The 23,601-nt window shown below is 49.2% G+C and overlaps 1 protein-coding gene across 2 annotated transcripts; it reads left to right on the top strand.

Annotated features, from left to right (window-relative positions):
• The first annotated feature begins 7,697 nt into the window (after nt 1–7,697).
• LOC135826506 (uncharacterized) lies at nt 7,698–21,867 on the top strand. Of its 2 annotated transcripts, none has more exons than XM_065339114.1 (6): nt 7,698–8,341; nt 13,166–13,423; nt 14,642–14,943; nt 15,483–16,170; nt 17,656–17,781; nt 18,877–21,867. In XM_065339114.1, exons 1-6 carry the CDS (start codon nt 7,768–7,770, stop codon nt 19,191–19,193), a joined length of 2,265 nt encoding a protein of 754 aa, XP_065195186.1. In that variant the 5' UTR covers nt 7,698–7,767; the 3' UTR covers nt 19,194–21,867. The 2 variants fall into 2 exon arrangements, with proteins under 2 accessions (XP_065195186.1, XP_065195185.1); XM_065339113.1 differs by having other exon boundaries at nt 7,702–8,341; nt 15,480–16,170.
• Nucleotides 21,868–23,601: the final 1,734 nt, after the last annotated feature.

Here is a 23,601-nt window from a genome sequence, read left to right as displayed (position 1 = left end):
TCTCCAAGCTTGCTTGCTTATCATTACATATGATCTTGCCCTGGCTGTCCTTAACGACGACTTTCTGCGATGGCTTTCGCCGGAGCAAGTGTACAGCTTGGAACATCTGGGCCCCATCCTTGAGCCTCTCTATCTCCTCTGCTCGCAATAATATGCGATTTGAAACTCGGGTATTGAGCCAATAATAAATGTAGAAAGGTAAAGGACATATGGAAACGAGTTAAGAGTAACTCTCCACCACTGTAACTAGATACTGAGTAACTCTCCACCACTGTAACTAGATACTATATACAGTCAGAAAGTGCAACAACTAGGCACAAAACTGACAGAGTACTGAGACATTCGACGTCCTGACACCTAGCTTCAACACATCTCCGTAGCGCTAACCGACAGCCTTCCAACTTGGAAGGTTCAAGGTTATGGAAAGACCAAAGAGGGGAAGGCAAGCGCAACGAAAACGAGCACAAGCTACAGTCCCAACGGAACAAAGAATGTCGATTGTCACTGGACGATGACGAGACCAGTAGGCGATTTGACAAAGCGGTCACTTTTTACGTGTTTGGCATGCACTGCATTTGACTGTGTGAATGCACAGGCGTTGCAAGTGGCTTGTACGGTCATGTAAACGCGAATTTTTGTACCGTGTGTGAATGCAGCCTTAACAATGAATTTTAAAAGGTGTCAGACTACCCAAAAAGCGCTGAAAAATCGAATTTGTAAATTCATATTGAGTGCTACGTCAGTTGAAAGAGCATGAATAGCTGCAAATTCTCTGAAAATTGTGTCCCGATCTGACCGGCCGTTCAAGAGTTATGGCCGAAAATGTGCCCTTGCAAGGAAAGATTTTTTTGTTGCACGCTGTCATTTGTTGGCAGCACTGTATTTGAATGTGAGCAGACCGTGCGCAACTTGTCGTATCATGGAAACACGTGAAAGTGTGCAGAATTTTGCTCCAAGTCCAAAAAATCAGGTTTTTGAGCCACGTATTGGGCTGCACGGCGGCGGGCGAAGCCCGCCGCCGTGCAGCAGGACTTTTGCCAGCGCCCTCGTGACGTTGCAGATATGTTGCTTGATTATTGTAGTTGACGTTGATTTAGTGACTTTGGCAAGTTTGAGTTGTGTCAAGAAGTCAGGTAGGATTCAGTACTAGGCAGTAGTGAAACGTGAGTGGTAGTCTTTGCCGGTTTCTGAGGGTATCCTGGATTTGGTGTGCAGCGCTGTGGAAATGGCTTGCTGTGGAGGTCCCAGCACTGGATGTTGTATCAAAGGTACGACGACCTCGTAGCACGTGCTAAACCTAAAAAAAATTCAAAAATTGACTTGGGTCTGTGGGAGTGTGTGAGAGAACGCCCACTCGTTCCGTTGTGACAGATTCCAGGGCCTCGTTGAGGGGCCCTACCCCATCACCCATGGCTGCTTCTGGACTTGTTCTAGGTTTGAGTCCCGCGCACGAACAGAATGAGCACGAAAATGTGAAAAAATTGTAAATGCATTTGTTTGGCTCCTGGGTGGCTCGCACACCGTGGCACTACTGATGCCAGACATTTGAGTTTTCCGGCCTGGAAAGCCTGTCAGTGAGGCGCAAGAACTTGTAAATCATGTCCTGAGGGCCAGCATAGTGGCAGGAGTGTGTGGTCAAAAGTTCACTCAAATCCATTGAGAAACACCAAAGTTACGGTCAATTGAATGCCATATGAAATTTATGGGTAGGCTGCCCCCTAAGGTGGCTCCTACCCCTCGCGTCCAATTTTTTTTTTGTTGGAAACGTGGCTACAAACGATTGTACTTTGTTTCGTACTGTTGTGCCCAGCGCGGGCTTGCGACTAGTTGGTTTGGAGGTGACAGCGTTGCGAATGACCGAGAGTCCTCGACGTCTGTCTCACCGTCCAGGAGCGACACTGACTCACGCTGCTATCTGGTGTTCACGAGGTGTTTATCGCGCTGGAAGCGGAGCGTCTCTGTAAGTTTGTATCCCTGGTGATGTTTGTGCCTGGAGAGCACTATATAAGTGGTGCTCTTCAGGCACAATCTTCCTCAGCCTACTCAAGCTCAACTGATGAGGGGTGAATTCCCCGAAACACTGTGTATTGAGCAGGGAGTGGTGCTTTCTTGCAGGTTTGCCGAGTCGAAGGTTCGATGGACTTCTCGTGTGCTCTGGATGGCAGTCGTGAGTCAGTCAAGTGTCAAGTAAAGTCGGCGGAATAGCGCGAGCTCCGGTGTGGGGAGCAAACCTTTCTTACAAATCATCGCCGAAGTCGCAACCACTACTTCGTATTATCTAGTGTACGGAGACAAATTTTTATCAAGTTCTACAGGCCGGTTTCACTCGGGGGAGGGGCCAAACATAGCATACTCACAATTGCCAATTTAGGCCAAAAAATACCGGAAAACCACTTTTTTGGCCGTAGCACTGGTAGTTACCACATTTTTCTTGATGTCCAACATCAGGACAGTACTCAGTAGTATACTTGCTAAATATCAGCATAAGCTGTAGATGTGGGTAGATATCTGCTAGAAGGTGACCTTTTTTCTCTTTTCGGAATCATCCCATTTCAGCGCACACGTCCCACATATTAGCCCCGCCCACAAGTATTTGACACTGGACTTGCCCTGTATTCGATGGTTATGCTATCATAACCTAATAATGGTACTTTGTAGCAAGTTTGAGAAGGTTCTACCGAAGGTAACTCTTGACATATAACTTTGAAGTTTCAAGTGATGCCATATTTCAAGAATCAGCACATTGCACTGGGACATTGTCCAACGCCTTATAACCCCTGACTCCACCATATGACAGACACGTGTCTTACAATAATTGATTGCAACATCTTCCGAACATAGTAGTAGAGCTTTGGATCAAGTTTTAGCAGTTTCCACTGAAGCTAACTACCAAAATAGAACTTTGATGAAGTCGCCCACATACTAAATGCCATAGCTGAGCATGTGCATTGAGTGTACGGTCTAAAGGTTTTCACAACTAGCTCCAATGCTGCGGGTACGTGTCTTACATTACTTGATTGCAACATCTTCAGAACATAGTAGTAGAGCTTTGGATCAAGTTTAGACAGTTTCTACCGAAGCTAACTACCAAAATAGAACTTTGAAGTCGCCCACATACTAAATGCTATAGCTGAGCATGTGCATTGAGTGAATGGTCTAAAGGTTTTCACAACTAGCTCCAATGCTGCGGGTACGTGTCTTACATTACTTGATTGCAACATCTTCAGAACATAGTAGTAGAGCTTTGGATCAAGTTTAGACAGTTTCTACCGAAGCTAACTACCAAAATAGAACTTTGAAGTCGCCCACATACCGGTACTAAATGCCACACATGTAGCTGAGCATGTGTATTGAGTGTACATGTATGCTCTAGTGTTTTTCACAACTTTCTCCAACATGAAGCCAAAAGTGATGTGGAATTTGTTGCCTGCTTTGTACAAAACATAGTGCTGAAGCAATGCACCTTGGGCACTTTTTACTGGTAATGTAATTATTATATTATACAGTGTTTGATGCCAACATAGCAAGCAATACTTCTATACTAAATGCGTATTCCACTGGGTATGGTCCAATGGCTTTTCACTTCACATCTAGCCACTGTTCTTCGTGCATTACTTGAATGCTTAGCCGGTCTCCGTGGTAATGAAGCTAAGAGCCACACTGGAGAAGTTTCTACTGAAGCTAACTATCAAAAATATAAAATTTCCAAGATGCTACTACACTGTATTACATCAAGTAGCTGTGTGCAATGCCACTCTGTTGAACACAGTAAGCAAAATCGAGTCACTAAAACCCTATTTGCCAGATATAAGCTGCTGAGACTGATAGCAGCTGTATGATCTGATATGGATGGCGGTTCCACACTGACCAGCACATGTACACGCGCACAGGCAGAAGAACACACAAGTAATACACCTAACGTTACTTCGAAGTACATCATGTAAATACAAGCGTATATACAAGCATCACTCCTGTTCTCCACAACTGGCAGTCCTGGGCCACTCCAGCTGGTCAGAGTGCAATAATTTCTGCAGCAGGCTTGACTTGGAAAGCTAATCACAACTGACATGGCTGCAACATGAGTATTACCAGCGCTTTTACAGTGCTACTTGTATTATATTCTTGTCAATCCATTGTGGTGCGGCATGGCACTCATTTTCAACAACCGAGTGTATGTCATTAGTTGCATATCCAACGCCAGCAGAAAAAGAGGGGGTGGAGGCAGATTCCTGCGCTGAACTTTTTTTGGCCGTGGACGCCGCACCCCGTCGGGATCTGCAATTATTATTTCGCATATCATAGTGCTGTAGTAACCGTTGTGTTGGCTTCGTCCATTGCTGTTGCCGTCCTGGAACCTTGCCTAGCTGTCGTACTGTCCCTGGTCGCATTGGCTTCTGTTTGACGACGGTTGAACTTTGAATCGAGAGGCTATTCTCAAGGTAAGAATGCTACGTTTCCCGAAACTGAATTGCGCGTCGAGTCTCTGCTCTTTGCGACTGATGTCTTCTTGCGCTGTGAAATTTTGTCATCGCAATCATGTAGTACAAATCCTGTATACCGCGTAAGTTAGTTAGTTAGTTAGTTAGTTCATGAGTTATGAGAGCAGTATGTTTCTGTGTAGACTCGCATGGTCTGTCCAAAGCTTGTTGAATGAATGACCGAGGTCGGAGAGGCGGAGGAGCGCAGATTTTGATTTTTTCCACGGGGCCGGCCTGGGTGGATCGGCGGCTCTCGGCGCATTGTCTTTTTGGACACGTGTACATTGAGACTGATGACGTCATCACTCCAGATGCTGTACATAATATACAGTAAGTTGCTTGTGGTCGCTCGACGTCATTAGAAGCGATTGTACCCTATTGTAGACGTGGCTAGAAGTTGTACAGAATTGTCTGGTCGGGCGAAACATGCAGCGTTGGCGATATGCCACGATAACCGCCGAATCCGGGCCCCAGATACACTTTAAAAAACTACATCGTCTTGAGTCGTTGAGAGTTGTATGTGCGCCATCTTGACGAACTCTCCATGATGGTCCAGGATTGAGCAGCTTGGAGAGGCTGTATTCACACAGCATAGCACGTGTGCGGGCGATCTCTAGCGCTAGCGGAGGTCGAAGGAACAGCAGCCGAACATGTCGGTTGCAAAATAATATCATACATACTGTGGAGATTGGATATAACGAATCAAATCGAGTTTAGCGACACAATTCTGTTGCCCAAGTCGTTTAGCAAGTCCTTTCTGTACATTATGGATCGGGTATAACGACCTCGAAAATAACGACAGATCGAATTTACTGAGACTTTTTTGGCGCCCGAAGACCTGAAAAACAGTGAATAGGTATGAGGTCAAGAGGCCAGGTTAGTTAATTAGGTGAACAGAAAATTTAGGTACAAAGAAGCAGTGCCCTTTTGGATTATGTGTGTTAGTGTTTATTTGGTTATTGACATTTTAGGTATGAAACAGATGAACTGAAAGTACCCGAAAATAAAAATAAATACACTGAAAATGTGTAAAACTACAGTTTGTGCTTTCCCTCATTCTTGTGTTTCTATGCGCAGTGTTGTAACTCGGCATGGCAGGTGAACGGGATTTGAGACCAAAAGGGCCAGTTGCGTACTATCCTGATCCTGTTCTGTCAAGTTTGATCAACGAAGGTTAGCTACCGCGCGCGCGCGCGCGCGCGTGTGTGTGTGTGTGTGTGTGTGTGTGTGTGTGTGTGTGTGTGTGTGTGTGTGTGTGTTGTTATCGAATTCCTTCACACTCAAGCACCCAAATACGGCTCCACACACTCAAGCACCCAAATACGGCTTGTTTACAGGAGTCTAAAAGGAGAGTAAAGAAGATCCACAACAGCCAGCATGATGCCGCGAGGTTCATGCCCTCACCGTGCATCAAAGAACCATAGCAAAAATGGCGCACAGCATGATCAGATCACATGATCATGATCTGATCAGCGATTCAAAGCGAGTGAACATCTTCTTCTTTACTTATAAAGAAGAGGCACCTGTGACGTGTGTTTGTGTGTGTGTCACGCAGAAGCGCTGCGGAGCAGCGCTGCCCTGATCGCGTGCGAACAGTGTAGCTAGCGGCCGCAGAAGCACTGAGCACTCGAAGCGTGCGAATCGTGTAGCTAGCGGAAGCAGCCACAGAAGAACTAGCACTGAGCACGCGAAGCGCTAGCGTGCGAATCGTGTAGCCACCACCACGTGCTGAGCACGCGAAGCGTGCGAACAGTGTAGGTATAGGTAGCAGACACGATCAGTACGAGTAGCAGTACTAGTAGCAGCCGCGCGCAGAAGCACTGAGCACGCGAAGCGTGCGAATCGTGTAGCCACCTAGCCACAAGATTATTGTGAAGCGCATCCAGCGACATGTAATTGAAGCTGAGATTTTGACTGGGTCGGGTGTAGGAGAACCGGTGTACATACCGAAAATACCCACGACATCCACCAATCTGCCATTCCAACTTCGACGTGTCCAGTTCCCACTCCGTGTCTGCTTTTGCATGACCATAAACAAGTCCCAAGGGCAGTCCCTGAAGGTTGTTGGTTTGGACCTAACAACACCATGCTTTGCTCATGGCCAGTTTTATGTGGGTTGCTCCCGGGTAGGTAATCCAGACAACCTTCACATTTTGTGCAATAACGGCAAAACGAGAAATGTAGTTTACCCGGCTGCACTACAGTGACTGCACGTCTGCGGGTGTGCCGCAGTAGTCAGTACTTTGCCGACGATTTGTTGTCATGGCTGACTAATCCCAATAACTGAGAACTATATTATGTGATTCCATTCACTCACCATGCTGCGCATTACTGTTCGCATTATTGTTCGAGGATGAAGCATCCCATCATTCCATATGCTGAACACAAGTACACTCTCTAATAACTGAGAACTCTATACGTGATTCCATTCACTCACCATGCTGCGCATTACTGTTCGCATTATTGTTCGAGGATGAAGCATCCCATCATCCCATATGCTGAACACAAGTACACTCTCTATGTCCAAGCTGCCACATGTACATGTACGTACATGTCTCAACATGCCTAAGGCACAATTAAATCCCAATAATTGGATGAGCCTTCACTATTGTAAATCTCAGTTCTATAAGTGCTGATAAACAACTACCCGGTCATGCAGTGTTACACAGCAATGATTATGTGCTGTTCATGTACTTGCTTCACCCGCATGCCACGTTCGGGCAACGCTGGCCGGGTGCTGCTACTTATACTAGAAGAGGCACCTGTGAGGTGTGTTTGTGTGTGTGTCACGCAGAAGCGCTGCGGAGCAGCGCTGCCCTAGGCCCTGACTCAGCACGCGAAGCGTGCGAACAGTGTAGCTAGCGGCCGCAGAAGCACTGAGCATGCGAAGCGTGCGAATCGTGTAGCTAGCGCCGTAGCGGAAGCAGCCACAGCTAGCTGAAGCACTGAGCACGCGAAGTAAAGCGTGCGAATCGTGTAGCTACCACCACGTGCTGAGCACGAGAAGCGTGCGAACAGTGTAGGTAGCAGACACGATCAGTAGTACGAGTAGCATGCTACTGCTATAGCAGTAGCAGCCGGCCGCGCGCAGAAGCACTGAGCACGCGAAGCGTGCGAATCGTGTAGCCACCTAGCCTAGGCCATAGGCATAGGTAGCACTAGCAGCCGCACAAGCGCTGCGGACCACGTGAACCGTTCTCTGCAACAAAAGGATACAAAAGATCTGCACTGACTGCACTCTGCATCTGATCTGCAGTGAAGAGCGCATCGCACTTTTGTTCGTAAGTTTATGAATGTTTTGAGCCGCTTCATCCGCCACCAGGTGATGGACAACCCTGACCAGCCTCCCGAAGGCGTAACAGACGTCCCTCCTTCTCCTTCCAACGATGAAGAACCTCCCTCACCAGGACTTCAGCGGTCTGGGAAAAGACGCCGCCGGTCCTCATCAATAACGTCGTCCGACGATCAAGAGGCCATTGCCCGCAGACGCGAACAAGCCAGGGTTCGAAAGCAGAGGGAAAGGTCAAAGGAAACTGAAGAACAGGCTGATCGCCGCAGACTTCTAAATCGTCGACAAACTGCTGCGACACGCTCTCAGGAGACGCATGAACAAACTCAAGAACGTAGAGACCGTAACTGCCGCCGAGCTGCTGAGGCACGTTCGCATGAGACACCTGAGCAGGCAGACCATCGCCGAAGTCAAAGCCGTATGCAAGTTGCCAGAGCGAGGTCACTCGAGACGCAAGGGGACACGGAGGTACGAAGAAGCCAAAATGCTCAGCGGGTGGGAGCACCCCCGGATGAAAATGCATCCGCCACAGGGCCAGATCCCCACGTACAGCCTATGGCCACTACGAGAGCAGGTGAGGGTACTGGTAATTTCACCCGTAACAATTACATACAGACCATTAAACCAGATATCTGGGGTAAACTGGGCTTCCATTACGACAGCATTTGGACTATCCCACTCACAGGTCCATCACATGTCCATAGTCATTAGGTGGCATGAACGTCCTGTGTAAGCAGCGTGCGAATCGTGTAGCTAGCGGAAGCAGCCACAGAAGCACTGAGCACGGCTGTCCGCGGCTGACCAGATTACAATATGGCGTCGTTCCACCGGGTTTTAGAGAAGTTTTGGAAACTCGATGCGAATCGGTAAATTCTTGTGAATAGTGACAAAACCAAGTTGGTTTTCAGTATGATTCGACACAAAAAACGCAAACAGTTGAAGATCGTTTGAAAATTTGAAAGAGGAGCATGATCTGGTGCTCCAAATGTTTTTCTTTGGAGCGTTGGAAATACAAAACACGAAGACAGACATTGCTGTCACCACGCTGTCTTCTTACCTGTTTACGAGGAGACTGGACCTTGGTCCTCGGCTTTCCTCTTCTGTGGACGAGGAGCCAGCGTACTGTCTTCTTTGGTGGTTGTTAGCAGATGCTGCTCGGCGACAACTTTCAGCCTGGCGAGGTCTCCTGGTATGTTTTTATAGATGGCGTTGAGGGTGTTGAGACTGGCGTGCAAGCTCTCTGCCCCTTGCTCCGCGAGCAGGCCCAGACCAACGCCAAGTTTCCTGATGAGCGGCACCGTATGATTCTCTAACAGGTGAAGTTTCGGCGTGATGTTTCCAAGTCGCCGTGCCACAACGTGTCGTCTGCACATACTCAAGAAGCGCCAAACTTCAGACTCCAGCTTATCCATCTCGTCTGCTGAAACTGCCTGGCTGTGACTGAAGATAGCTCGACAAGAAGCGTAGCTGTTCATCAGATTCTCGTGTAAAGATGCTATTGTTTGGGCCTCCTCCGCCAGGACTGGACACCTGGACGTGATGACTGGTACGTGAGCATGGCTGATGGCAGCGACCACGGTGGGCTTCAAGGCTTGGTGGACGTGATTGCCGATGAAAGCACCACCGTGGTACACTTGACGTTCAATCTTGTGGTGTTGGAGAACAGGCTCCACAGAGGCTACGCATGGGCCACTGAAGTCCTTACTGCGGCATAGCTTGGCAATTTCGTCCTTCAAGGCGTCGACAGTCGAAGTGTGTTGCTGGGTCTTCGTAACTGCTGCCTGACATGTTTGCTGTAGAGTAGTCACCAATTCCAGTAACGCCTGTTCCGCTTGGTTCTGGATGTGGAGAGCTACAAATTGCATCTGTTGTTGAACCATTTGCTGTTCGTTGACGGCTTGGTCAAGTTGCAACTGTGCGCAGCGGAGTTTCTCGTGGAGGGCACACAACTTGGTGAACGTACCAGCATCGTTGGTGTCAGCATTGCATTTCGAAGCAAGCTTCGAGTCCAGTTCCTGCAGGTCCTTCAGAAGGGCTTCAAACATCCATGTGTAGATGCCCAAGTCGAGATGCAGCACCGGGATGATTGCATTTTCAACGGGCACTGGCAATATGCACGGACGAATGACATTGTTATAGTGCTTTGCCTGTGATATCTGCGAGCCAGCTTCAGAAAATCTGCCGTAATCATCAGCCAATGTAGTCAGTGTGCGTGCCTGTCTATGCGCATCTGTTCTGTCATCACTTGGATTGGCCATCTCCTTCTTCGGACACAAACAGTGCAAGCATGGACGCAGTCCGCCAGAACCTGACAGCCCGTAGTTCATAGTCTGAAATTCGTAGTCGCCGAACATGTACACTCTCAGCTGCCTGCCGTTCCATACCGTGCTTTGCAAATGCTCAATCTGTGGAGCATACTGTCCAAGAGCAGTCTTCAAATTGGCCGGAGTGTCTTTCTCCTCGAATATGCACAGTGGAATGGTGTTGTGCGTTGCGTTCGGTGCTAGTACGTTGGCGATCTGCAAACTTAACTTAAAGTTGCCTCCTCCGTGATCACCGCCAATCTTGAGCCATACTTCGGACTGTGGAATCGTGCCTGAATGCCATGTCAAGCTGTCACTCTCATTGAGGATGTCGAGGAAGTGCATGACAACAGCGACAAGGTCCGGAAAAAATACAGTGGCAGCCATGGAGACATCGCCATTCCGCTTCGACATCGGCAGCTCTGTAGCGGTGTAGCTGGGCAGCGTCTTCGCGATGAACTCTCGTATAGAACGCTCAGACTCCAACTTTACTCCGAAGACCTTGAGCCACTGCCGCAGCTTCCTCAATTGGCTCCATGGCAGTCGGAGGTCTGCCTTGATGGCCAGCGCGGTGCCAGGCGAAGGTGAACTACACTTCAAGCCAGCTTCCTGCAAGAGCTCCTCCTGTGCAGCTGATGAGAGCCGCTTCAGCCCAGCAATCATTTGCACTCGAGCTCCATCCGATCCACCACAAACGGACTCAGCAATTCGGGTCAGCTCAGCAGCGCGGCGTTTGAGTGTTGAGGCAGACGCATCGGTTGACGGTACACTGCACTCTGGTGTTAGCTGGTAAACTTGCGGTTTGCCCCTGCCTCCCTCGCCAGTTTTCACCTCCAGCCTGCCACCCTCTGCCCTAGCCGTGACCAGACGTGCAGTGAGGTTGGTTGCCACATTGCCCTTCAACTTCGACGGAGAAGCACTTAGAACCTCAGCCACTGTTGACGATGGGCGCACTGAGCGGATAGGTGTCGTGCTCGGCGGCGGGCTACGTGCTGTGCTACATGATGGCGTCTCTGCGGGATTGAACGGGCACATGTTGACATGACGTTGCAAGTCATGCAGCGGCACGACTTCAGGACATCCACGTAGCGATGGCTCGTGGAAGTCGCAGTGTATGGACTGGCTGCTGACAACCCTGGCTAGACTAATGCTGGGCGTGCGCATCGATGATGCAGCCATGTCAGCGCTGCAAGACTTGCATGTGTTATTCGTGCTGAGCCATTCGCTTATGCACTCTGCACAACTCAGCTCATTGCAGCATGCTGTTTCCAGGATACCGTCTGCGGCATTCTGACAAATGATGCAAATTTGCACCGCATTTCTGTCCAAAAATCTGTCCCTGTCAAGCGGCAGTATTGCACGATGTTGTCGCGCTGCTCTGGATTGTATGCATTCTGCACTGATATCTAGACCACTTACACTGCTGCCGGCTGCGTGTGCAGGTGATCCATCATCACTCTGGTGGCTGGGTGCTGTCAGGAGTGCGGCACCTCGCAATGCTGTTTTTGGTTTTGCATGGTGCGCGCTTGCGCCCCTTTTTTTCTGGCTTGCACACACAGAGCAGTTTGTGCGATGGTGTGGCTCCCATTTGGTGACAGGTCCACAGCCACCTCCACAATGTTCTGCCTTTCTACTGGCTCTCTTTAGGGCTCGCTCGCACAGAATACAGATGTATGGTGGGTGGATGTCTGGGCAATCTTTCGAGATATCAATGCCATGTACAGATTTCAGCAGATCACTATATTTTTCCACACTATATCTGGTAGACTGCTTGAAACAGGAAAACTTTCTGCCACCGACTCGGCAGACTTCTTGCAGCAGCGATTTATGCTCATCCATGATCACTCTACGTCCTCACAACAACTGGAGAGTAACACAATTGCAGTTACGATCCAGTAAGTGTGGGAAATACCAAAAGTGTGGGAATATTGCAAACGCAAGTCACACGGAATTGATGCACGTCACGGAACGAAATTTTCTACAGCACCAGAACGGACACTTACCTACCCGATTCCAAATTATCTAAACGATACTCAAATCTGGGGATACTATTTGGGGCACAAACGTTGGCTCAAATTCTGCACGACGAACGTCCCAGGAGAGGAAAACAAACGTCCTCCAGAGACAAGGAAACAAATCGAAGCAGTGGTCGCGCGGCATGTACGCGGAGCTGAGGGAAAGGCAAAGCTGAAAAATCGAAAACTCAGGGCAAACCAAGCTGATTGGAGACGAAAAGTGGCGAAGTCTGTGGAATACTTAGCTGTCTAAAGCAATTCCTGGACGAAAATCATGAATTTTTACGCGTTCTCGGCCGCCATATTAAATGGGCCAAAATCGCGCAAAAAAACAGCCGTGTGAGCACGCGAAGCGTGCGAATCGTGTAGCCACCACCTGAGCACGTGTGCTGTTCATGTACTTGCTTCACCCGCATGCCACGTTCGGCCAGGCAAAGCTGGCCAGGTGCTGCTAGTATGATACTAAATTATGTGAATCTTTCGAAAATCTACGATGTGAAAACATCGTACGTTTAGAGAATTTGAACAAGATCGAAGGGGAAGAGTGATTCCTTTGTAATGAACTGCGAATCATGCAATTCCATTACCATGTGTGTGCGGTGTGTGTGCATGTGTGTGCGTTTGGGTTTGGGTTTGGGTTTGTGTGTGTTGTGTGTGTGTGTGTGTGTGTGTGTGTGTGTGTGTGTGTGTGTGTGTGTGTGTGCGTGTGCGTGCGTGCGTGCGTGTGTGTAGGTGTGTATAGGTGTGTGTAGGTGTGTGTGTGTGTTTAGGTGTGTGTGTGGGGGGGGGTGTTTGCGTGTCTGTGGGTGCGTGTGTTGCCGCTGCAACACAACGTGAGCAAAGATAAGGTAGACTAGTCTCTTACGGACAGAAACCTCGCCAGCTGTTCTAGCCCATTGCGCATAGCCAAAATAATATGGAAGGTACGAGTAATGCATGTGAGTACACTGGCATCAGCAATGCACTGTTCACTGTTCAACACCCCAGGCGACCATGCCCAGGTGGCTGCGTGGGGTGTTCATGGTACAAATTACGTCATTAATGGGCATATTGTTTGTTTCGCTGTGTCTGTGTTTGCAGCTAAGCACGTGTCGACGATGACTGCCCCTGAGCTCCAACACGGCAAGCGTAGTCACCACCAGCAGCAGCAACAGCAGAGTAGTAGTAATGGCACGTGGACAGGGCCCACTGAGCACACGTCCGAGCGACGCAACAGCGGCAGCAGCAGCAGCGGCAGTGGCGGCGGTGCCTCGACTGCCGCCAACGGCCGTGGTGTGCGCGCGACGGACAAGCAGAGCAGCGGCGGTGGCCTGCTGTCGCCCGATGGACAGCGACGCAGTACGTAAACACAACCCTTGTACATGTACAGTGCGTATCGCCTATAGGGTTGGCAGCTACTGTATATTAGTGAACGGGCTAGGTAAAAATGGTGACTTAGGACCCGACCCGTTCACTATATTATTATTTTATTAAGCAGAAATATTCGTCTGAATTTAATTTCGCCTTTTCGTCCAAGGAGCTTTTGGACTAAATTAAATGCCGGACTAATGTCGATTTGCCCAGCTTTTCAATACACTCTTGTGATCCGTGGACGAAATTTCCACCCGGACCAACTCCCTTTCTTTGGAGTTGGACGAAATTATTGACCGACGAAATGTTCTGGCTGTACAGAATCAAGAGTACATAACCCCCCAGAGTGTGCAACGCCTGATCCAGCTCTGCATAGGGTCTTGGTCGAGCGTAATCGGATCTTTGCGTCATAATACCGTACACATCTGAGGGGAACCCGGGGAGTCGCGGGTACTCTCGGATCAAAAACAATGGTGCCCTGCCTCGAGACCGGCCTTGCGCTGGTGTGGAGTGTACGCATGACATCAGAAGATCCGATTCCGCTCGACCAAGACCCTATGGAAGAGCTGGGTCGGCGTTGCACACTCTGGGGGGTTATGTACTCTTGACAGAATGTAGTAAAATACCGGCCTTTAAGTGATCATTCATTTCCATTTTATACCATGACTATGATCAAGAGTACATAACCAAGAGTGTGCAAATCGACGATCCCCCAGCCCACGGCGGAAATTTTTTATGACATCAGTCTTTGGCGGCTGTTTGGCTCGCTGATGCCATCATGCGTAGCGAGAGATCAAAGTACAAAGAATTTGTACATCACAGCTACGGTAGTCGAAGCAGAACAACGGACGATAGATCGATGTGTCCTGAACCTGGTGAACTCTCACCGTATTTACAAAAAATGTGCGGGAAAGCATACGCACTTGATCATACTTCTGCCAAAGAACGATGCAATACAAAAAATCAAGCACTCTTCAGCCTCGGGCAGTTTGCCAGTTTGCCAAACCTTTTCTCTATAAACTAGAGAAATGCATGTGTATGTGTGTTCATGTGTGTTTGACTGTTCGCACTTATGTGTATGTGTGTGCATGTGTATGCATATGTGTGTGTTTGTGTGTGTGTTTGTGTCTGCGTGTGCATGTGTATGCGTGTGTGTTTGCACGCGTGTGTGTTTGCACGCATGCGTGTTCGTCTGCACGTGAACAGACGAGCCGGTCGTGCGCTTCAAGCGCAAGTACGCCGGCCAGCAGCTGGAGGTGACGTGCAACGGGCAGCGCGCCATTCTGGACGTGGACAACCTGCCCGATGCCGTGGGTTCCATGATGCACGCCAAGCGCCAGTGCGTCGAGTACAACGGGCGCATGATGACGCCCACCGAGTTCGAGACGGCCACGGGCTACGGCTCGCGCAAGAACTGGCGCAGCAGCGTGCGCATGGGCAACCAGTCCATGAAACAGATACTGGACTCGCTGTGCAACGAAGAGTTCTCCTTCAATGTAGACTCCGAGGTAAGCTTCCACAGTCACTGGTTTTAAGGACTGCAGTTGCCATGCATACTGATTCAACACTGCAGTTTATTTTTGTTTATTTTTTTCACCTTCCCATGGGCAGGGAATAGAGGCCAATATGGAGGGAGGGGGTAAGTGCGATGGATATTGGTTAAAGACTGCAGTTGTCATGGATACTGGTTAAAGACTGCAGTAGAATGGTTTCTGGTTGCCGTACTAGCCTTGTTGTAGGACAGGTATTGTAGTGAAATGCTACCCAATGGCCAATGGAGCTTTACACTTGGTTCAAAATCTGGTAACGTATTAAAAAGAATGAAGTTTGCACATGCTCGTCACCACCGATGAATTTGTTTCTTCTGCCTTGCCGTGTGTGTGTGTGTGTGTGTGTGTTTGTGTGTGTGTGTGTGTGTGTGTGTGTGTATGTGTGTGTGCGTATGTGTGTGTGTGTATGTGTGTGTGTGTGTGTGTGTGTGTGTGTGTGTGTGTGTGTGTGTGTGTGTGTGTGTGTGCATGGATGTGTGAACATGCGTGTGCAGCAGCGGAAATCGGCGTTCAGCCCGGCGTCCACCTCCACTCAGAGCCAGAAGCACCAGCGCTCCTCCTCGGTCAGCACGGCTAGCAGCGTCAAGTCCCCCGTCGCTCATAGCAACGGTGTAACTCAGTCGTCGGCACCGTGTACCCCCGCCCAATCAACGCTGGCCACCGTGCTCACCTCGTTCTCCAACGATCACCTGCAGAGACGAGTTCAGACCATAGCCGTGCCCAGCAACGAGAACCCCAGCGCCAGCATGTCCGTTTCACCGACGGTGGCGGCGATACGAGGTGGTTCGCCGCACGCCTACGCCCCGTTGCCAAGCTCCTCGGCCCTGCCGTCATCACGACAATCGTCCCCGCCCTCATCCCGCGCTCCGCAGCAGCAGCAGCGATCGCGCGAGGGGAGCAACGGGACGGCGCTGGGCAAGCCGGCCGGCCGCGCCCACGGCTCTCTATCGCCAGGGCAACGCGACCGGCATCACGGTCACAATAGCAAACGCTCTCGCTTCTCGAAGACGGGCGCGGCCGAGAACGGCCTTCCGGACCTGATTCCGGCTCGTTCGGCTCAGCGCACGCCGTCTAATGATTACTTCTCTCCCCAGGAGTCTTCTGCTGCTAGTTCGGACAAGTCGTCGCGATGGCCAGGTGTTGACCTGAAGAGGTCCCCGCCGATCAGACTCGAGTACAGCACAGGTAGGTGCGGAGGCTCTGTTACCATGGGAACAACTAGCTACAAACAAAATTAATTGTCTTGTATGACTTTACAATAGGGCTTGGACTTTGAAAGTGCTATATGGGTCAGCCAGCCCAGAGTCATGGCAGCGCTGACTTTTCGATCCACTTGGATCCATGTGTTTATATGGATGATGCAGGTTTGGGTGGTTTCCGTCGACAGTAGGGTGACACATCCACCGGTAGTAACTTGCCTGGGCGCTCCCACTCATGGTACAGACAAATTCACACCAACATGCGGCACGAGGGGCCAACCCACCCGTATACGGTCAGACCTCGCTTATCCTTTCCTCGTTTATCTGGATCCCTCGCCGTCGGGAAGAAAATCGCTGGTTACAGATGTACAGCATATTCAACATAACCGGTGTTCGGTTATCCGGTTCCCTCCCCCTATCCGGATACAGTAGGTATCGGTTATAGCGTGGGTGTTTGAAAAACGACATTTGATTCTTATTCCCGATATTTCTTACACACGATAAATCACGTGTTACATATCATAATGCACGTGTGACAAATATCATATGCACGTGTGACATATATCATATGCACGTGTGACATAATCATATGCGCATGCGCGCATTGCGCGCACGTTGGCATGTGGACACGTACACATGATACACACGGATCATACTCGCGCGGTCGACCGGTCGTGCTAGGCGACTACAAATATAGACTGCGGAGCAGCAGATACGAGAGAAGTCGGAAGAAAGAGTCCGACTGGACAGAAAAAGTGATTCTCCAATGCTCCCTTGGACATAACTCTCTTTTTGTGTTGAATATTATTGTATTGAGTATGCACAGAGCACAGATGTTATTACTACAGGCGATACACTTTGCACTAATCTGGCATATTTTGCTGCATAAAGCCCATTCTTAGGGCCGATATATTCTACTATGCGATAATACTGCTTGTAAGAATAAATATACACATAAAATAGGTGTTATGATTATGAAAAAATGAGTGTTCATTCTTGTAGGCAGTATATTCTTGTATACGACCACACTATAACCGATACGCACTGTATTTGAGTGGAAAGCGGATGTGTGCGGTTAAGCGAGGTCTGACTGTACTCTATTTTACGACAGGCAGAGCGGATCCAGTTTGACCCCGAAGTCGTTATTTGTTGACTTCTGACATCATCGCGTCCAAGCCCATATGATGCTTCATTTTGTGCACAAAACTCTGAGTGTGTTGAAGCTGTGCCCTGGTCCTTGAGGGGGATGATGTTCCTTTCGATGCGGAAAATTCAGTCTGATGAACTCTTGCGCGAGTCGTAGTTTGGCTTCTCTGAAATGTTGTTATCTCTGTACGTGTGTGTGTGTGTATGTATGTGCATGTGTGTGTGTGTGTATGTATGTGCATGTGTGTGTGTGTGTGTGTGTGTGTGTGCGCACGCTCGTGTGTGCACGCATACATGCGTGTCAATATGCTGTACGTGTGTCTAGATGCGCGTGAGGACGGCATGTCCATCACAGTGTCTGCAGAGCCGGAGGACGCGGATAGCAATGCACAGCTCTACATCATGGAGCCCGGTCCAAGCCACCAGATCGTCACGCCAGTTCATATGCACTGTAAGTTTGTCAGGGGCGTCGCACACGGTGCCGTCACTACGGTATTGACCGTACCACTATTCGCCCCAGGTACCCCGTGAATCAATAGAATGTACTGATTTGGGCTCTGAATTTCCAAAACATTTGGCTCAGCCACCCCTCCCCCACGAGTAAATTGTACTTCCGATGGCTGACCGTACCACACTAAAATACCTTCCGACGCCCCTGTTGGTTATGCCGTGGTGCACAGCAATCAACGGGAGGATGTGGCTGTGGATGTGGCTGCGGATGTGGCCTGCACCTGACAAGCCTCACCAGCACTGTTGCAAAGCCGTTGACTATTTCTATGGTTCATCAGTGTGCTCTTTAGTGCTGCGCAACAGTTTCGTACCAGTTACGCAACTCTTTCATTCTCAGTCAGGAGCTTACAGTCCTTTTCAAAAATATAGGCGCATGGCATTTTTGAAATATTTCAAATTTGGCTGGAGCTTTTCGAGTTCTTTTTTCGGAATATTGCTCAGGCCCTTCCTGCAATTAATCCCATAATAGATTTCCAAGCGATCGGATAGCAAACACCCAATTTCCAATTTTTTTATGCACAAAGTGATCACAGATTGTATGTGGTATAGATGCTGGCCTAACGGTTTTTTTGAAATCACACGTCTATATTGTAGGAGAACACAATCAGTCATGATAAGTTACACAACACCCGAAGTGTATGCAGATGCACAGGCTTGTACGAATTGTCATTGCTGGAGTGCTGATCCAATGCCTCGTCAATTAACACACTACATAATTATTGCAGCAGACGGGCCATGAAGGCCCGTGATACCGAAGTGTGGTGTTGTACGCTCCCTGTGTACTGCACTCAGTGCACATTCTGTCTGTGTAATCATTTCCTGAATGTTGCAGTCACTGGCTGACCAGTTTTTTTGCATATTTTGGACAGCAAATTGTCTCAAAATAGTGACTGTGCTCTTCCTGGTGCACGTGTGTGTGTGTGTGTGTGTGTGTGTGTGTCTGTGTGTCTGTGCATGTGTGTGTGTGTGTGTGTGTGTGTGTGTGTGTGTGTGTCTGTGTCTGTGCATGTGTGTGTCTGTGCATGTGTTTTTATAGCTCCCCCGGAAGCGCTGTCGTCGTCATCGTCGCCATCACTACACGAGGACATGATCGTCGGCCGTAAGTTCCCCGCCGGCCACCCGCACACGTGGACCTGTCACCAGGTGGCTCTCTACCTGCGCTCCTGCAACATGGCCGCCGCAGCACGAGCCTGCGAAGCCGATGAAATCAACGGGCGTGCTCTCCTCCACCTGCGTGAGGAGCACATGCTAAACCGCTTCCGCTTAAAACTGGGAACGGCGCTGAATCTCGTCGAGCTGATCAAGCAGATCAATCTCCATTTCTTTCCGGCAGCGAGCAAGAACGGCTGCTAACGATAGCCATGGCCCTGGCAACGATCACGTGTCATGTAAGAAATGGAAATCCGGCCGCACGTCTAGCGGCCCCAGGGCGCTGGCCATGTAGCCGTGGGTAAGCAGTACACACATGCATGGCTGTATTATTATGCGCTGCTGGTCGCATCGGATCAACATGTGCACTGCATGCAACGTTCTGTATGCGCTGAGGACGCCGGTCTCGGTCAATCGATTGGATGTCCATGTCCACGACAGTAGTTCATGCAGGGATGGGGCATGGCTGTCATGCGAAGCCGTTTGTCATATTAACATGTACACCTTTCTCACTGTTATGACTGCTTCGAAGTACACTGTCTTGTACACATGTACCTCTCTTATCCGGACCTCAACGTTTTAAGGGCATCTCGATATACTGGGTACCCTGCATGCGGGTGAGGTTCAGTGTAGATAATACTACTCTTTTGCCACTTTTTGTGGAAATAGTAACGTCATGGCCGATCTCTGGCCCGGCCCCATCACAGTCACGAACCTTTTCAAAGTGATGGGCAGTGCCGGGATACGAGAGGCACGCGTGTATACACTCATTGCCGAAGATGCGTTGCCATGGTGCAAAAATGGCGTTGGATGGCTACGCCTGAGCGCTCGCGCTGTCATCGCAGCCCACGAGACGTCTTCCTGCTGTGCTTTCTTGACAAATTATTTTGTTTCGCTTTGTCCTTGTTGCTGGAGGGTTTGATTCTTTGAGATACTGTAGAGCGATTTGGAGTTGGTCAGCCGAGAGTAGTCGTGAGAAATGGAGAAAGAACGTGAGAGAACCTGAACTGCGGATAAAGTCGCTCTGTTCCAGCGGAGGCGAGCAGAGAGTTACGATCTCAGTGCCCAGGCACGTCGCTCCTGATTATTTCGAGTGGCTCGATGTGCAAGTGGCACTCGAAACCAGCGCTGTGCAGAGTACCGATGTTCCTGCCAGTGTCGCTGCTTTAGCCGGGCTGGCGCTGGCGTCTCCAGTGCAAGCAGTAGCTAAAACCATTCCTGAACCGGTTCCAGTCAAACAAACTGTCGCTGCAGCTAGTGTTGGTGTTGTTTCTTCGCCTTCAGTGTCCGTGGGGTCAGCCGCAGTGGAATCTGGCACTGACAGCCAACCTGCCAAGAAGCGGAAAAGAACTTCAGGCAAGGGCTACTACTGTGCTGTTCCGCTCTGCAGTAATCGGTCTTTAGATATGTCACTTGCAATTCATCGTTTTCCCAGTGATGCAGAAAGGTGCAAGTTATGGCAATTTGAAATTAGGAGGGATGTGGGATCAAATTTCAAGATCACATCAAACACCAGAGTATGCAGCTCTCATTTCAAACAAGATGATTACGTCGGCAAGCTCCTGTCTGGTGAGGAGCCAGAAAGAAAATGGCTCAACCCCACCGCTGTGCCAACCCAGTTCCAGTGGACGGCAAGTCCTAAACCAGCGAGACGAGTTCTGAAGAGAAAACGTCAAGAGTCTGAGGAGCCACAAGATATTGATGATTCCGGGGTCGTTTCTGTGGTGTCTGATGTCTGTTCGGCTATTGACCCAGCACCGACCCCTGGTCCTGTGCAGGGTTTGCCATGTGATCACAGATATATCAGTGTAAGTGACCCGAGTGAAGTTGATGATCACATGGCTGGCCTAGAAAAAAGACTTCAGTGAAATTAAAAAAGAGTACGAGAGCCTGAAGTGTCGTTCGATCGATTTAGCCAGCATCAGAAACAATCCTGACAAGTTCAGGCACTTCACCGGGCTGCCTAACTGCGCAGTGTTCTCTGCCCTGTTCAAATACCTCGAACCCAAAGCCAAGAGGATGCAAACTTGGCGCGGCCTATCTACCCTTAGACATTTGTATGCCACTGGTCCTCAGCGATGGCCATTAGACGTTTCACCGACACTGGCTGACCATCATCATCACAGAATATGAATTTGTTCCAATAAATACTGCGTGAATGTGAAAAAGATTGTTACATATATTCCACCTGAAATACAAGTTCTATCAACCAACCAAGTATTCCACTTAGCTCAATCTGTGCATTCAGAAATGATTTGTTCCAGTAATAATCTAACATCAGTCCGAAGTTATTATTCAGAAATGTCCAGTGTCTGCTCTAGGACAGCCGGGTACACGTGTACCTGGCGCAACCATTTCAACCGGGTCGGAGCCGGGTACACATGTACCTGGCGCTGTCTCACCAGCCGAGTCACGTGCTTTAACTGGTTGGTTGGTTTATTTTAATTCGGACAATAAACGGGAACTAGGCCCAATGATATAAAGGCGAATGGATAAGCCGCATTTAGAAAAGAGAGGACAGGAATTAGAAAATTACGAAGGAAGAAGAAGTATCTGACACATACAAGCAAGAGTACATGAAAACCGTTTTCATGTACTCTTGATACAAGCCGTGTAGTCAGTCCTTTCAAAGTTCGAAAGTGTAAAGTAGTAACCGGGTCACAGGTGACCCAGTACTATATTTTCAACTGGGTCCAAGCGCCGCCCAACCGGGTGGATTACCCGGCTCACCCGGCGCTGGAGCAGACACTGATGTCTTGTAAGTCAATGTTTTACTATGATGACAGACCATTTTGATCTCTGCCAATTTCTGGTTTGAAGACATAAAAATGATGATTATTGATCCAGAAAGTCGTTAAAAAATCAGTGCAATCGATGACGAGTTTTCGGTTGTTTGTGAGGGGTTGAGAGGTGAGGTGCAATGAAATGTTGCTTTCGTTCACAGTGTAATGTTATTATGTTTGACAAGATGATATAATTCACAAAAGTGAACAGACTTGACGAGGAAAGATCAGAAGAGAAGCCATGATCTAGAAAAACAGTCAGAAGCACGAGCGTGCATGCATACAACATGTCTGTTACGGAAGGTCCAGACAAACTCTGCATGCCATGACTGCAAAAATCATCCAGCTCAAACAGCAAAGCCGCGACATGTGAACAGCACTCTCATTATCCGGAAATGCACTGGCAGTATCCACCGTAGCACACTGGATCGTCCCTGCTGATGCAGACGATACACGTGTAGGCTTGCTTTGATGTATCTTGTGATGGCCAGCATATCGCACGGACGAAACAAAAGTTTGTTCTACCTGCAAACAGGTTTCCCTCCAAATGGTGAAGGTGGTGCTCATCATATAATTGGTACGCACGAAGTTGCTTGTAGCACTGCAAGCTCTCCTTGTCATAATCTTTGTCCGGGGAATTTAACATATAGTGCTTATATTGGCTACAGTGGAGTCTCCAAACCTTGAGAAAAGTGCTTGACAGCCTCAGTAATGAAGAAAGGGATTTTAGTTAGGCGAGATAGAGACCAGCCAGATGTTATGTGTGAAAAGCTTGGTAGCTTCTTGTACGCTGCCATTCCTGGCTTTGGTAATGCAGGCTTGTCCGCCTCCTCGTCTGGAACCCCTTCGCCAGCAGTACTCAAGTGGAAATGTTCAGAGATGAGAAGGTAAAGATCACATCTGGATACACGCCCTTGGTAGGGAATACTGTCTTTGCAAAGTTGGCGCAGCCCTTGCATGCGTAAGCGCATGATATCCCCACAAGAGGTGGGAGCGCGCAGGACAGAGCTGGACAGAAGTGAATGTGTGGCCCCTTCAGTAGCAGCATCAGCTGCTGTTTGCACTGGCCCTGAGCGGCGGGTTTTACAGCAGGTCCAGGAGTGGTTTCAGCTACTAGGTATACTGCTTGCATTGGAGACGCCAGCGCCAGCCCGGCTGAAGCAGCGACACTGGCAGGAACATGGGCACTCTGCGCAGCACTGGTTTCGAGTGCCACTTGCACATCGAGCCCCTTGAAATAATCAGGAGCGACGTGCCTGGGCACTGAGATCGTAACCCTCTGCTCGCCTCCGCTGGAACAGAGCGACTTGATCCGCAGTCCAGGTTCTCTCACATTCTTTCTCCATTTCTCACGACTACTCTCGGCTGACCAACTCCAAATCGCTCTACAGTATCTCAAAGAATCAAACCCTCCAGCAACAAGGACAAAGCGAAACAAATGTCAGGAAAGCACAGCAGGAAGACGTGTCGTGGGCTGCGATGACAGCGCGAGCGCTCAGGCGTAGCCATCCAACGCCATTTTTGCACCATGGCAACACAACTTCGGCAATGAGTGTATAAGCTAACGTTAGCTTATACATGCTTCGCTGTGTGTCGCAATGTGAGCTTACGCCAACGAACAAAAAAACTGAGGAGCTGCACCAAGCCAAAAGAACACCAACTTGTATACATGTAATGTGCTCTTGATAAAACCACACACATGTACGGTAAGGCCACTCTAATAATATCCTGGGCCGGCACCCTGATCTGTCACCTGGGCAACCCACAGACACGGTGAGCCACATCCCAAATGATAAATCAATCTTGAAACTGTCTTCCTATCCCGTGGC

The sequence above is a fragment of the Sycon ciliatum genome, chromosome 10 (assembly GCF_964019385.1).
Source record: "Sycon ciliatum chromosome 10, ocSycCili1.1, whole genome shotgun sequence".
NCBI classification, from domain to species: domain Eukaryota; kingdom Metazoa; phylum Porifera; class Calcarea; order Leucosolenida; family Sycettidae; genus Sycon; species Sycon ciliatum.
This window is presented reverse-complemented; position numbering and strand designations above follow the sequence as displayed.

Excerpts from the sequence above, each read along its gene's own strand:
- LOC135826506 (XM_065339113.1), top strand. The coding sequence starts at position 7,768 with ATGAATGTTTTGAGCCGCTTCATCCGCCACCAGGTGATGGACAACCCT. Across the intron at positions 16,171-17,655 it reads CAGACTCGAGTACAGCACAG|ATGCGCGTGAGGACGGCATG; the intron begins GTAGGTGCGGAG and ends ACGTGTGTCTAG. Across the intron at positions 17,782-18,876 it reads CACGCCAGTTCATATGCACT|CTCCCCCGGAAGCGCTGTCG; the intron begins GTAAGTTTGTCA and ends GTGTTTTTATAG.